General features: G+C 37.2%; 1 protein-coding gene across 12 annotated transcripts in view; it reads left to right on the forward strand.

Moving 5' to 3' along the window:
• Nucleotides 1-16,857, forward strand: part of METTL15 (methyltransferase like 15) — a 370,583-nt gene that overhangs the window by 168,525 nt on the left and 185,201 nt on the right. For 11 of the 12 annotated variants that reach the window (NM_001079782.2, XM_059874789.1, XM_059874791.1 and 8 more), the window contains exons 4-5: nt 3,274-3,465; nt 10,182-10,360. In NM_001079782.2, coding sequence (NP_001073250.1) covers nt 3,274-3,465; nt 10,182-10,360 — 371 coding nt within the window. The remainder of the gene's footprint in view (nt 1-3,273; nt 3,466-10,181; nt 10,361-16,857) is intronic. The other variant, XM_015474807.3, reaches the window with a different exon arrangement.

Consider the following 16,857-nt stretch of genomic DNA (forward strand, 5'->3'; position numbering starts at 1 on the left):
ATGGTAGCCATATCTAAAGAAACCTTCACAGCGATACATCAATCAGTATTTTATTAAATAATCAGGTACTTTTGCCAAGATAAGTTGACATGTAAACCAGCATCAATATGATCAGTCTCTCCCAAAATACACGGGACCTCAAAAAAAATTTTGAGTTCCTGTTGGAACAGAGAGTCTTCCCTAGTGGCTCAGATGGTAAGCATCTATCTGCCTGCAGTGCAGGAGACCCAGGTTCGATCCCTGGGTTGGGAAGATTCCTTGAAGAAGAGAATGGCAAACCACTCCGGGATTCTTGTCTGGAGAATTCCATGGACAGGAATCTGGAGGGCTACAGTCCATGGGGTTGCAAAGAGTTGAACATGATTGAGAGGCTCACACTTTCATTTTCTGTAACAGAGAGACTGGCAACTAAGAGGTAGCCAACAAATATCACTACAGTAGCTAACAATAGATGTGTAAGAGGCTGCCATGGTTTTTAATTGTTTTCCATGGGATGCTACCTGGGACAAAAGTTATAGTGAGGCAGGAGCCATCAACTTAACTAAAAAACAACTGACCAAAACAAAACAAAAAACAGTAGTGACTTTTTATTACTGGGAATGTTCCAACACAGGCTAAGTGACCGTGATGTAAGCCATCAAGTTTAAGCCAAGAATACACCCAGATGTATTCTTGACATCTGGGGCAAACTGGAAGAACTCTGAATAGCCTAACCGCAAGTTCTCTACCCCACTGTGCTTCCACTGAGAAGGCTCCTAACCAAACAACACTCCTTATCAAAGGGATCAGGCATAATACCTGCTTATCCCTGATTAGCAGGTTTCAGTTCCCTTCCAGCACATGGGATTATTCACACAAGCCAACACATTCATCTGTGGGCATGTGCCACCCCACTCTCTTGATACTGTAAAATCTGCCTCCCAAAGCCTCTGTCAGTCCACTCTGTTCCAGAATGCAGCACCTGTGTAGCCTTGCATGGCATTTGGTGTCCTCCCCTGAGCTGTGAATGGATGTGATTAATAAGCTGTCAATCTCATCTGTCCACTGTTGAGTGCCGAGTGTTCGCTTGACCATTTTCATAATCTTAGAATGGAAATCCCTTCCTCACCAGTGGGATGAATGAAAAATGATTAAAAGAGTCTCCTCCCTCCTCTGCCCCCCAGCAGTGATGGTGGAAAGGGAAAAGATTGAAACATCAGTTAAATAATTGGAATAAGTGATTTGTGAGTTGGCATCCAATCCCAAGATTCTACTAGTTCTGTTTTCGATGCTAGCATTAGCATTGCTTTTATATTTTCCAAATACAGACCTAGCAGTCTGTTTGTCTCTCTTCTCTAGTACCCATTCGGTTGTTTTGCAAATTATTTATACATCTCTTCCTGTCAACTCAAAGCTCAGAAAGCCATGCTTTATTAATCTTTGTTTACCTCAGAATAGCATAATGCCTGACACATAGCAGATACTCAATGAATATTTGGTGAGTGAATCTGAAAATCATTTTCTCCATTGAAATTTGAGAAAAAAATTGCCAATGAGCTGTGAAATTCTCCTTAAACAACATCACATATAAGTAAATCTAATAAATATGAATTCCCAACACTGTTGAACTCCACACTTACTCCACACACCTGTATATGGAAGAATGAGGTCTTGGCAGTGTTGACTCTTTTTTTCCCCTTCTCTTTCCCCTTCCAAAATGTGTGCCAGTTGCCCTTGGGTTTCTAAAGAACCCTGAAGGCAGCATCTCACATTGTGTAGGAAGGAGAATCAACATAGTTGTAAGGTGATCCCAGCTCCTTGCCTGTCTGTTGATTCTGAATGTTTCACTCACTTCAGAATCCCTGCTGAGAGCTAAAACATTATTTCTTCAAGAAGGCATTTTATTTTAGCCATAGTTTCATTCAAGTGTGCAGCTGCATAGCTCCTCTATCCTGAATTATGTGAAGAATATGGAGAAAGTTAAAATGGTTGTCTTGAAGATGTTTGACCTGTCTTTTTCTGTTTTATTACATACTATATTTAAATTTATTTACTAGGATAAATTTATTTTTTCCAGCTTTATTGAGATAGTAATTATACAGTGATACATAACACCATATATAGTGACATTTAACACTTTACAAGTTTAGAGTGTCCAGCACAATGATTTGATTTACATATATTATGAAATGATTTCCACATGGTTAACACCCATCATCTCATATAAATACAAGAGAAATACACATAAACACAACTTTCATAAATACTACACATAAATAGTATTTCATAAATACTACACATAAATAAGTATTAACTGTCATCATCATGTTGTCCATTACATCCCTAGTACTGATTTATCCATAAGTTTGTACCTTTTGACCACCTTCATTCAGTTCCCGTTTCCTCACCCACCACCTCTGGAAACCACAAGTCTCCTCTCTTTGTTTTTTACGAGCGTAGTTCCCCTTCACTCCCTCCCTCCCTCCCTCTCTCAAGATTTCACATATAAATGAGATCATAGAGTGTTTGTCTTTCTCTGACTTTGCATAATGCCGCAATCCATCATGTCACAAATGGCAAGATTTTCTTTTTTATGACTGAATAATAATATATGTATACATATATATATGTAGATATATAAATACATATGCATCTCAAGTTTTCTATCCATTCTCCCTTTGATGGACACTTAGGTTGTTTTAATGTCTTGACTATTGTAAATAATACTGTGATGAATATGAGGGTGTGCTGATATCAGTCCAACATAGTGTTTTTATTTCTTTTGGATATATTCCCAGAAATGGAATTGCTAGATAATATGGTAGTTCTATTTCTAATCTTTTGAGGAACTTCCATACTGTTTTCCATAGTCCCTGGACCAGTTTCCACTCCCACAAACACTGCACAAGGGTTTGTTCCTTTGATGGAATGGCATATGTTTCCCAGCCCATAGATTTAAGAACCTTTTTTTTTTTAAGAAAAAAATAAAAGGACTGGTCTGACAAGGGAATTTTTCTAATTCATGAACTTCTATACCTTCACACAGGTATAAATAAATTGTGTTCATTAGCAGGAATAAAATTATGTTAACCCACCTCTGATGTTGAAACCAAAGATACACTTTCCTTATCCAAAAGTCTTTATATAGTGCAAAGCATGTGACTGGCAGTTAGTAAATATATATTGGTTTAATAAGCTAATTATAGAGTGTGCACCCTTTCATTGATCCTGGGCCTTAAGAAAGACTTTAATATAACAGAAGTGTTTTTTTCCATCTCCTGGTCTTATTCCCAGTAAACAGATCCGAGCTATCCTAGGCCAGTTCAGCCAGGCAGAAGCCTTACTAATGAAAGCTGGAGTACAGCCAGGGACTTTGGATGGAGTTCTTTTGGATCTTGGGTGTTCCTCCATGCAACTTGATACCCCTGAAAGAGGTTTTTCCCTTCGGAAGGATGGCCCCTTGGACATGAGAATGGATGGTGACAGGTGAGTATTGATAAAGCATTTTTCTCCTCACGGCAAAAAATCAATTTCTCAAAAAACATTCTGAATTTAATTTCCTTTTAAGACTGTAGAATTCCCATTACACGCCCACACCTAACACCATCCATACATAATAAATCAGTTTTGTTTGCTACTCATTATAGACTTTAGTCTTTCACTAGATTTGGGATTCTAAAAGAAAAATCATTGCTGTCTTTACACAAAATAGTGAAGAGGATAACTTTTGTATTGATTTTCTTTTTTACAGATACAATATGATCTTTTAGTCTTCTAATATTGATAAATCTGGTATAGAAACAATGGTTGCATTTTGGTGCAGACCCAACTATGCCTTTTGTGAAAAGTAAAAGGGACTTTACTTAATCCATATTCTTTTGAATACTGCATAAAGGCAAGATTCCAGAGGTCAGCGATTGTGTGTTTTGTCCTGTTTCTTGTATGGTCACAAAGATTCAACCTTCTCCAGAGAATCTAAAATTTATGGTACTGAATCAGACATAGTGCTGTGTGTAAGACAGCTTTTGATTTCTTCTTCATTCCTCACCACCTTGGAATTACATTTGTTTTCCGTCATTTAAATAGGTAATATATAGTAAATAACCACAAAGAGGGTCACATTCTAGGAAAGTATAGGATAACTTCTTTTAAATCTAAATAATTATAAAAGCTTAGATTAGCACTTGTCTTTCTGCCCAACTCTGGCCCAGGAACTGAATAGCCTGCATCTACAAAACAAGGCTTAAACATTTTTTTTTTTCTCATTTTATGCAAACCCACCACCAAATTATGTGTCATGATCCATATATTTGGGAAGCTTACTTTCTAAAAAGAACATTAGACTTTCTCATATCTAAATTTGTAAACTATTGAATTACTAATCTGCAGTCCTAGACCTGCACAAACATTTGTACTGAAACATAGATTTTTCAACATTTCTTCCAGTCTGTCAGAAGGACCTATATATGAGAAGTTTAATGTCCAATTTAAGTCAACAATGTAATATTGAGTTGACCTTGACTTTTCCCCCCACAGACTTCTTCATCTCCTGGAAATTATTCACACGTAGACTGTTGCCCATGTTTTGCTATGACCTGCTAACTTAGAGTGTGACCCATACTTGTTGGAACCTTTTTGTTCTGCACCTTATACCTTCTTTTGCACAAATTGGCGTTCATGGAATGAAGAATGTGATCATAAAAGAAAATAATAAAAATCCTTTAAAGGCCGGTGACTAATAGTAAAGGTCAACTATCTTCTCATGTTTGGAGATTGAGTTTGTTGGGCAGAGGTAATAAAATGTCAAGCAAATTTCTGCTGTTCTTGTGTCTTGCTAAGAATGCCTTGTAAAATACAATGAACAACGCTTTGAGTTAGTAGTAGTAAATCTCCATATTGTTAATGTAAAATCATCATCCAGCTGTAGTCTGTGAATCGAGAGTTTCTGAGGTTCTCCCCTAAGAACATGAAAATAAGCCCTTGAGAATTAAACTCTAAGTCAATATCTAATAGATAAGAATAGTATTGAGCAAATATATATTGAAAAGCAGGATGGCTTCCAGGTAGATAGCATAGACTAATAAGATATGTTAACAGATCTGAAGGAATTACATAGCATTCAGAAAGGAGAAATTGGTTCACATGACTTCATAGAAAAAGGAAAGTTAGAGATGAAAATATGTTTAATGCTAATCTAAGTGGTATTATGGGAAGAGGGAGTCCAAGCCAATAAATCTGGCCAGACAAATCCTGAAAGCAAAGCTGATATTTCCCTGTGCTAAAGATGGATACAAGAGGCTTTCCTAACCTGTTGCTATTTAACACTGAAATGTTATAGCATAGTTTATTCTGTACTATCCCAAATTCAGCAATAGCTTTCAGATTATAATAAGTTCTTATGTAGAAGAAAGAAGTTCTGAGCTACAAGGACTTGTGGGTCTAGCTCTGCTGTCAGTTGCATTCTTCACTAGAAGGTAATGAATAGATTGCTACTTACATTAATTTTTTTTTCTCTCCTGAGTGTAGTAATTTGTAAGTGGGTGATCTCTGGAGGAATGACAAGATCTCATAACTTTCAATTGGGAGGGAAAGATTTTGTATCTTAGCTTCTCTACTATTTGAATGCCTATTCTCAACAGTAAAGGATCCACCTGCAATGCAGAAGACGCGGGTTTTGAGAGGCTTAAAGGCAGGATGGCTAGGGGTCCCCAAGTGGAGGAAATAGACTGCAAGTGTCATAGACTGCACGTTTTCTTTCTCTCTCTCTTAAGCAGCAGGAGGAAACAAACTACAAGTGTCAGACATTTTTCCCCCTTCTCTATACAAAATTAAAAGGTTTCTTTTAAACTTCTGTGTTGCCATTACCTGGTTCCACCTGAACTTAACTTTTCTCAAACCTTGAAGTAACCAATGCATTTTTCTTATGGAAATATTTTTCTTAAGCTATGTAATGAACTATGTATTTGCTTGGAAATCTGCCTTTTTTCAAGATTCATGTCAATTGTTTTGTGACCCAGGATGACTCACCTTGTGCCAGTGCGATCTCAAAATGCATGTGGTGGGTGAGGGGCCTGGTGCCACTCTCAGTTTTGAGGCATTTCCTTTCTCTAGTTAGCAGCTTGCTGATATCTGTGGTGTTGGAGAAGACTCTTGAGAGTCCCTTAGACTGCAGGGAGATCCAACTAGTCCATCCTAAAGGAGATCAGTCCTGGCTGTTCATTGGAAGGACTGATGCTGAAGTTCAACTCCAATACTTGGGCCACCTCATGCGAAGAGTTGACTCATTGGAAAAGACCCTGATGCTGGGAGGGATTGGGGGCAGGAGGAGAAGGGGACACCAGAGGATGAGATGGCTGGTTGGCATCACCGACTCGATGGACATGAGTTTGAGTGAACTCCAGGAGTTGGTGATGGACAGGGAGGCCTGGCGTGCTGCGATTCATGGGGTTGCAAAGAGTCGGACACTACTGAGTGACTGAACTGAACTGAATAGGTATTATCACTTCTTGCTATAAACTGTGAAGGGGGCACTGTTTCTGCCCCCTTCTGATGTGTATGTCAGAAGCTTATTCTGTGTCTTTTATACTTTAATAAAATTTTATTACACAAAAGCTCTGAACGATCAAGCCTCTTCACTGGCCCCTGATCGAATTCCTCTCCTCTAGAGGCCAAGAATCCCGGCACCACTCACAGCTCATAGCAACAATCTTTCACTTTGATCCTTGGGTTGGCAAGATCCCCTGGGGGAAATGGCAACCCACTCCACTATTCTTGCTAGGAAATTCCATGGACAGAGGAGCCTGGGGGGCTACAGTCCACGGGGTTTCAAAAGAGCTGGACAGAGCAACTACACAACACAACAACAACATCTGACACCTCCTAGCAGCCTGTCAGTTTTCCAGAATATTGTCCCTTTTGCCGCATTTGCCCTCTGGAAACTTCTACACCACTATTCAGTGTTATCATGACAGTAAAATAAAATCACTGAACTATATTTGAGTAAAATGCTCTTTTAATTTTCTTATTCAAAAATAGAAGGTTAAAGAAAAAAAAAAAAAAAACTGCTAGGTACATCCATACTAATCGTAGGATTCTCCTAGTAGAATTGGACATATATTCTATGGTAGAACTGGATATACCCTGTGAGTCTAAATTTATCATCGCTAAGAAGATTCATTCTGATGCTTGGTGGTTTGGGCCATTGAATTAACAGCTAGGTAAAAATCTAACAGGAATTTTTTGGTTGGGCCAAGAATGACATTTGGAAAATCTAGCAATAGAAAATCTCTAAAAGACAGTGCTGCACTCAATATGCCAGCAAATTTGGAAAAGTCACCAGTGGCCACAGGACTGGAAAAGGTCAGTTTTCATTCCAATCCCAAAGAAAGGCAATGCCAAAGAATGCTCAAACTACCGCACAATTGCACTCATCTCACACGCTAGTAAAGTAATGCTCAGAATTCTCCAAGCCAGGCTTCAGCAATACATGAACCGTGAACTTCCAGATGTTCAAGCTGGTTTTAGAAAAGGTAGAAGAACCAGAGATCAAATTGCCAATATCCGCTGGATCATGGAAAAAGCAAAAGAGTTCCATAAAAACATCTATTTCTGCTTTATTGACTATGCCAAAGCCTTTAACTGTGTGGATCACAATAAACTGTGGAAAATTCTGAAAGAGATGGGAATACCAGACCACCTAACCTGCCTCTTGAAAAACCTATATGCAGGTCAGGAAACAATGTTAGAACTGGACATGGAACAACAGACTGGTTCCAAATAGGAAAAGGAGTATGTCATAGCTGTATATTGTCACCCTGCTTGTTTAACTTCTATGCAGAGTACATCATGAGAAATGCTGGGCTGGAAGAAGCACAAGCTGGCATCAAGATTGCCAGGAGAAATATCAATAACCTCAGATATGCAGATAATACCACCCTTATGGCAGAAAGTGAAGAGGAACTAAAAAGCCTCTTGATGAAAGTGAAAGAGGAGAGTGAAAAAGTTGGCTTAAAGCTCAACATTCAGAAAACGAAGATCATGACATCTGGTCCCATCACTTTATGGGAAATAGATTGGGAAGCAGTGGAAACAGTGTCAGACTTTATTTTGGGGGGATCCAAAATCACTGCAGATGGTGATTGCAGCCATGAAATTAAAAGACACTTATTCCTTGAAAGGAAAGTTATGACCAACCAGCATATTCAAAAGCAGAGACATTACTTGGCCAACAAAGTCTGTCTAATCAAGGCTATGGTTTTTCCTGTGGTCACGTATGGATGTGAGAGTTGGACTGTGAAGAAAGCTGAGCGCTGAAGAATTGATGGTTTTGAACTGTGGTGTTGGAGAAGACTCTTGAGAGTCCCTTGGACTGCAAGGAGATCCAACCAGTCCATCCTAAAGGAGATCAGTCCTGGGTGTTCTTTGGAAAGACTGATGCTAAAGCTGAAACTCCAGTACTTTGGCCACCTCATGCGAAGAGTTGACTCATTGGAAAAGACTCTGATGCTGGGAGGGATTGAGGGCAGGAAGAGAAGGGGACGACAGGATGAGATGGCTGAATGACATCACCGACTCGATGGACATGAGTTTGAGTAATCTCCGGGAGTTGGTGATGGACAGGGAGGCCTGGCATGCTGCAATTCATGGGGTTGCAAAGAGTTGGACATGACTGAGTGACTGAACTGAACTGAAAGGACAGTGACATTCATTGAGATTCTCTGTGCCAGGCACTATGCTGTCTATTTTATAAGTGCATGAACCCTTAGTTCTCTGAACAATTCTGTGGGATAAGTATTGTTACTTTCGTTTTACAGGTTTGAATTGAGGCTCCAATAGGTACAAATACATAATATGAGTAGCACAGTTGTGATTCTAATCAAGGTTGATCTGACTCTACAGATTAAACCTGTATCCTTAAAGCCATTATTGAAGGAGCAATGCATGTTGGATGGAAATAGGCCACCTTATAGGATGTTCATTGATCTGGGGGTACCATGGCAGCCATAAAAAATGAATAATAGGATCTGGAAAATAAGGTTACACACATGCACGCACAGAGAAGGAAAGAGATGGCGGTCATGGCGATATAGGGGACAAGCCAAGGATAACAATAAAGTTTTTTTCTGGAGGCACTAGACGTGTTAGAAAGGCTTAGTGTTGTTTTGGTGTTTTTGTTTGTTGCAGTGTTATATTTATGGATTCAGGTGTTTGTTGACAACCCCATTCTGATTGACAGTCAGGTCTTAAAGCTACCATATCTTCATTAAAGTCATTACAGTATGGTACCAACAATCAATCTAACACAGTAACTACAGGAGCAAGAACTGTACTATTAGCTGCATAATAGTACAGTTCTTTCTCATAATTAGAAAGTTGTCTTTCTAATAATTAAGATCTCAGCTCACACTTATCATTCCTTGACCCATTTCCCTAAAGTAAAGTATATTGGAATGACCTGACAAAGTGAATATTATTTCTTGTGACTATAATTTATTCTATTTGACCAGAGGTCAAATTGCTTCATCTCCTCCACCTGAAATTGCCATATAGGCCTGTTTAGTGTTGTTTAACTATCAGGTTTTACCCCATGGTGACTTTTGTCATGAGTGTGTACGCCACTATTGTTAACATTTTGAAGTAATATATGGTATTACTGTTAAGGTCATTCTAGTTTTTGTGAGGGAAACTGACCAGCAGCATCTTCTTATTTAGACTTTCTGAATTTAATTTGTACCCTCTTATAAGTAGTAGGTTACTTTATATCCTTACATTTAGTTAAGTTCCTGAGATATAGACTCATTTAATATCAGTAAGCCTTTTAGCTTCTGTACTGAAATAAAAAATTCAAGCAGTAATTTAAATTTGAACAAACTAAATCTAAAATATTTCCCATTATTTTAGTTTAGGAGAAATCTCCATAAGAAATAATAACTTCTTTCTGAACCAGAGGCTAATAAAGTATTTTAACTTTCTGCTGCCCTGGACCTTATTGAATGTCCCACACAGTCCCACTTCCATCATTATGGGTATTTTAAATGAAAAATCTGTTTCATTTGTGTAAGATTTCAGTCTGTGACTTTAAACGCTTCAGAAGCCCTCTTAGACTATGTGTGTATGCCTGACTTGATCTCAATTCCGTGAAGTTTTACCTCTTATCAATGACAACTGACATCAGTGTACTAACTGACCCTTCTTGTGCCTAGGTACCCTGATATGCCCACTGCAGCGGATGTTGTGAACGCGTTAGATCAACAGGCACTTGCGTCCATCCTGAGAGCATACGGAGAGGAGAAGCACGCCAAGAAAATCGCTTCAGCAATCATTCAAGCACGCGGCCTCTACCCCATCACCAGAACCCAGCAGCTTGCCAGCATTGTTGCAGGTACCCTCATTAATTCTAAACAGTGTCTGAGAGAAGAAAAAATATATATACATATATGCGTGTATGTGTGTGTATGTATAAATCCCCTGAAGTCCCAGAGGGATTTATCTGTACTTGAAATCATGCAGGGTAGAATCTTGTCTATCCTTCTCTTATGCCAGCTTTTTTTGGTTTTGCAAGCCTCTCCCCTCCAACACCTCTCTCCCACAAACAATTTTTTAAAATATACTGTAGTTTGCTGATTAGTTTAATAATAGAATTTTTTGTTTTTTGCATGAGGTGATTTATCATTTGTGCCTACCAAGGTGAAATGTGGAATGACAGGAGTGGAAGAATTTCTCGATCCATCACAGTAGTTGATAAGCATCCTGTATAAGATCTGACATTACCTCTCTTAGTTTCACATTTCTGCATTTTAATATTTTGGGCAAAAGGAGAATTGCATTGCCCAACTGCTAAAATAAAATCCAGTGACTCATCCATCTATTCTAAACAACCAGCTAACAAAGAGTATGTGATGTATAGGTTATTCTACTTTGTGAATGCTAACTAAATCAGCCTGAGGGGCTTATTGAAACATTTCATCTTTTCTGCTCTTCGCCACTATAAACCTCTTGAACTTAAGTCTAGCTAGGAGGTGCTTTATTATAGCCTTTCTGTTTGAAGCCAAAGTTGTTTCACAGCTGTGTTCCATGATGAAAGTTTTCTAAGACAAAAATACAACTCCTGCAGTTATTTAACAGAATTCCAGTGGTAAATTCTTCATCTTGTTAGACCATCTGAAATCCTACATCATTTTCATTTACCAAAGGTAATAAGATTTTTTTCAAAAGTTCTTAGTAAGTTACTTTAAGTAGCCAAAGAAGGAAAAAAGGGAATACTTATGTAGCTTGTAAAAAGAACCTAGTTTTAGTTGCCTCTATCTTAATATTATTCATAGTTCAAGGAATAAAACAATATAAATTCACTAAGATCAAGATTTAGAGATCCTGTAGCCATTGCTCTATAACATAAGTTAATAAGACTATGTTCTACTTAGCTACTAATCATAAAATATGAAGAGTGGACCAAGTCTTTAATTTTTTGCTATATACCTCAAGGCCCTTTCCTCTTACTATTGAAATTCCTGTAACAAGTAAGGGTAAATTCTTGCAGTTATGTGAGCATAAAATATTCCATGATTTTCTCCCCCAAAGCATTTATACCAGCAGATTGACATCAATTCACCCTGTCTTCTGTGCCTTCCCTTCTTCCTACTCCATACGTACTAACACATCTATCTCCACCTTATCCTTTCTGTCATTGACTAGCTGTGTTCTCTGTCTTCCATTTTGGAAAGAAAAGCAGTGAGAAGTCACGTTATTTTTTATTAATAAGAAAATCCAAAACTTTCGGTGCTGAAAAACGAGGACTCAGGGTTAGAGGGCATCCTAGAGATCATCCAGTCAAAGAACCTTATCTGATAATTGAAGAAACCAAGTCAAGGGATGGTGAGCAGTATCCTCAGTGGTACAACTTAATCAGTGACAACATCAGATCTAGAATTTGAAAAGTCATGTATTTGAGGCATCATTGAGAATCTGCCTTTAAGAAATTAAGCTAGCTTTTCTGTCTCAGAACTCTAATCTATGAATTTGGGAAAATAACAGTATGGTATTCAATAGAAATTATATGAAGTTGTAGAATAGGAACAATTTAAGTGTTTTCAGAAAAATCGTGTTGTGAAAAGCGTATTTTGGCCAAGACAAATGATATAAACATGAGAATTTTCATGTATGTGTAGGTAAATCCCCATGTTAGGTAAATGCCATTGAAAACTTGAGTGCTTTATAATCCATTTTTATGGCTCAAATCAGCCCATATAATACAACTTTACTGATGATGATATAATTCTTTGGAGAAGGGAAAAACAGAAAAAATTGTTTTCCATTTTGTGCTTATTTATTCAAAAAATATTTTGGGAGAGGCTGCTATATTCCAGGCATTTTACTAAATACTAAAAGTAGAATGAGAAGCAAATCAGAAAGCTTCTATTTCATGAAACTAACAGGCTAATAAGTGATAGAATAAAAACATGGTATTAGAAACTTGTACTTATAGTTGTAACACTCTTATTTATTGTAATTTTAAGTTATGATTGTGTGGCTCATAGAAAAAGTTGATTCAAGTGGAGAATTATAGAACATATATGTGTGTGTGTGTGTGTGTGTGTGTGTGTGTGTGTGTTACATAAACCATACCTTACATAACCACACCTGTGGCATATATTCTATAAGCTCTAATTTTGCTTTTATTAAAATTAAATAAGAATTTAAAGAGACTGCCAAAGCAATCTGAATGAGCACATTTTCTTGATTTTCATTATTTTTGTCTTAATAATTACCTCACCCACATCTAATTTGATTGCATTTGTACATGACTTACCTTTATAAGAGAAAAGTTTCCAAAGTCTCCAACTTAGTATCCATGGAAACAGCAGCTGTGTTTCCTTTTGTATTCGTATTTTACCCATTCATGTGATATTTCATTAAATTATGTATTAACAATAGTAAGTGTCCTGGGCTGTAAGCAAACAGTTCTATGGTTCTTTTGGTGGGAGCAGGACTATATGGAACACTGGAGAGTAGAATGCAATTTGTTTAGTAGAGAAAGGGATTAATCTGTGAAGTCCTTTAAACAGAAGTCCCTTAAGAGAGCTGCTTCATAAAGGAAATACAGGAAGCAATGGAGAGCCCAAGAAGTTTCCCGTATTAGTTTCATAGTGCTGCTATAACAAAGCACCACACACTACATGGCTTAAAACAACAAAGTTATTCTTTCACAGTCCTGGAAGGCAGAAGTCCAAAACCAAAGTATCAGCAGAGCTCTGGGGAAGAATGTTTCCTTGACTCTTCCTAGTTTCTGGGAGTTTCCAACAGTCCTTGGTGATCCTTGGCTTGTAGATGCATCACTAAATCTACAGGCCACACCATCATCACATGGTATTCTTGTGCATCTGTCTTTGTGTCCAACTTTCCTTTATTATAAGGACATCAGTCATGTTTGATACAGGGCCTACCCTAATCCAGTACACACTCATCTTATCTTGATTGTCTCTGCAAAATTCTTATTTCCAAATAAAGTCACATTCACAGGGTTCTGGTGGACATGAACTCTGGGGGACACTGTTCAACCTAGTACAGTTCCTAAGCAATATCTTTATTTAACAAACCTGTATTTTATCAGGCTATAATGTGCAGGATTATATTTGAATGTCTTTTCTGGTTCTTCATAAATTCATGCTAAATATGTTCAATATTATCAAGCACTTTGGGAAATATGCCAGTGTTCCTGACACATAGTAAAACCCATATATGGATGAACATTTAAATTGCTTCCTTTGCTTTCAAAATACTAATAATCTATCACAACAAGAAAGACCACCACTCTTCTAATCACAATATACTTAGTGGAATTATATAATAATTCAAGTGATTAAGCTGTATTTATAAAACCTGAAGCCTAGTGCCATTGGTAGTACAAATGACTACAGTTTGAGTATTTTCCCAATCATGGGAGTTCCAGAAGACAGATTTGGGGCTTTCAGTTGGGCAGAACACTTACAACTACCATGAATTACTTTGTAAATTACCAAGTCAGTAATTTGTAAGATAATTCCAAAAACAACCTGAAGGACTTCACTGATTATACACACTATTTAAAACTCGTAGCCAGGAATTTTCATGTAAATAACACATATACAGTTGTTCCCTCCACTAAAGTTCCCTACACCTACCCTTTCCTGTGGCTAATGTCAGCTCTTCCTTTTGAGCTTAGTTGAAATGTCACTTCCTTTAGGAATTTTTTTCCAGTCCTACACAAATTAGTTGAGATTCTCTCCTTTTTGCTCCCATAGCACTGCATTAGCTTGTCGTAGCGTTTGTGCTGTTCTTGTCTCTTGCTTACTATTTATCTTTTCCCCTGGACTTATACTGTCTAATATAGTTGCCACTAGCCACATATGTCTGTCGAGCTCTTGAAATGTGGTTGCTCTAATTTGAGAAGTGTCCTATATGCAAAATACACACAAATTTGGGGGCTTAGTTTGAATAAAGAATTTAACATCTCAAAAAATTTTATGTGCATTATATGTTGAAATGAAAAAAATGAATCTCCCATACCAAAACGGTCTAACATTAATATTAAAATACTCAGGTAAATTAGAAAATACACATTGCCCTCCTTGGGATACTCTGAAAAAAAAATACTCATACAATAGTTTTACTAATTAAGAATCTTTAAAGATGAGAAATGGTACATATAAAATTACTCAAGCTCTTCAGGAAAAAGATTTATGCATTTAATTTTGACAAAATGGCCATGGCCTAGATTTTGCAGATTAATGTATATTCGATTTGTGTAGGCTTAAAAATGATTTTGGCTCTGGATATCTCTGAATTAAAAAAAAAGTCTGATTATTTTCCTCAATAAACTGCTCATATTTCATACAGAGCTATTCTTAATTCCATTTCTCTTTCAATTCTCTGGATACATCAAAGGGGAAAAAAATGACCATTTAATCTTAACTATTAAATTTATTTTAATGTAAAGATCTTAGTTCAAGTCCTGGTTCTACAACTTGCTTTCTGTGTAAACTTGAACAGTTCTACGCTGCATCTTTCTCATCTTGAAATGGAAGTAAATAATATTTATGGTGAAAGTGAATAATATTTATGATGATCATCTTTATTTTTGTTTAGCCAATGTTAATCCTATTAATCATATTTTACTTTAATGAATATTGAAGTTCACTTGGAGTTTCCAAGCTCATGCAAAAATCAGAGAAATATACTGATCACTTTTCAGGTCACTGGGATTTGGATTCAAATTCACAAAATGTATAATTAATGCATTGATTATCAAACATTGACAGAAGGCTTATACTATCAATTTTCAATGGGAAAAGGGGGGTGGGAAGAAGCTTCTTAGATATGTCTAATCCTTATTGATTAAACATATAGACATTATTCCCTGGCTAACTCTATGATGTAACCTTTATTCTGACTCATGTACTGGGTACATGGCCAGAGCTTAATGATTGCTTGTTGAACAAATAAATCAATAAAAAGATGTGTACATTCTCGGCCAAAGTAAAATAAAAATTCAGGAAAAACAATTATAAATTGTTAGCTATTACTGAGAATCAATTGTACTCTGCCCTTCAGTTTGAAGAGCAGGGAACCTAAGCATCGAAGTCCTCAGTATCAGTTAAAGCAGCTTCAGGGATAGGTGAGACTCCCTAGGACATGGCATCAAAAATCCTCAAGTTCTATTTCTGTTTCTGCAGTTTATTAGATTTGTGAACTTAAATAAGTCACTTATCTTATCTGATACTTATTTTCTTGTCTGGAAGAGAGGGATAGCTAATTCCTAATATGACCAATAAAGGAGATCATATTTGGAAAGTTCTCTGTGGCTCAGACAGTAAAGCGTCTGCCTGCAATGTGGGAGACCTGGGTTTGATCCCTGGGTTGGGAAGATCCCCTGGAGAAGGAAATGGCAACCCACTCCAGTACTCTTGCCTGGAAAATTCCATGGACAGAGGAGCTTTGTAGGCTACAGTCCATGGGGTCACAAAGAGTCGGACACGACTGAGAGACTTCACTTCACCTCACTGTGAATTTTAAAGTGTAAATACACTTTTAAGCATTTTATTCTCTTTGTCCAGTACTTGGATGATCCAGAGAGCAAATAAGTGCACTAGTTAGAACCCTGAGTGTGGTCTTCTACCCTGGAATTCCTGTCCACAGGCAAATCACAGTGTGATTCCAAGCTATTTTTTCTTTAGAGGTTACATGAGAAGGTATATGAGTTTTATAAAGAATAGTCATTCTTTTTTCCATTGGTACATGTAAGGTATATCTTTCCACAGTAGCATTGGTGGCTTAGGTCTCAACTTGCCTTTGAAATCACTACCTTTTCCCAGCAAAATTTTGTTAATTCAGAGAGAAATTTTAAAAGTAAAAAATAAAGCATTCATTAAGAAACGCATCACCATCAAATTTTAGTGGAATATAAACTGTTTCCTGATGAAGCTAATCAGACTGGTTTGCCATTCCTTTGTTGTTTTAATAGCCTACATGTTGCTTCCTCCTTCTTTCCCAAAAAGCACTCTTTTTAGTAATGTTGCCATAATAAGAAATAAACAAAGATGTCCAAGAGTTCAATTATGATGATAGTAAAAAATGGTATGGTCAAACCTACAGTCGAATTTGGATGGTTTGCCATTGAGTCATAGTTGTCTTTGCTGCTGCCTATGATAATGCATTTATTCTTCTGTCATTTTAAATTTCTTGAGTTCAATCTGTTATACCCTGTGTGTATTGGTATGGTAACTTCATGCCAGCTAAATTATCAAATGACATTTCATAAGTAAACTTATTTCTTATTTTAATAAGTAATCTTTCCCAGAGACATTCTGTACAAGAAGTTCAACTCAGAAGAGAATGAAATGAAAT

This window comes from Bos taurus, chromosome 15 (genome assembly GCF_002263795.3).
Source record: "Bos taurus isolate L1 Dominette 01449 registration number 42190680 breed Hereford chromosome 15, ARS-UCD2.0, whole genome shotgun sequence".
Classification (NCBI taxonomy): Eukaryota; Metazoa; Chordata; class Mammalia; order Artiodactyla; family Bovidae; genus Bos; species Bos taurus.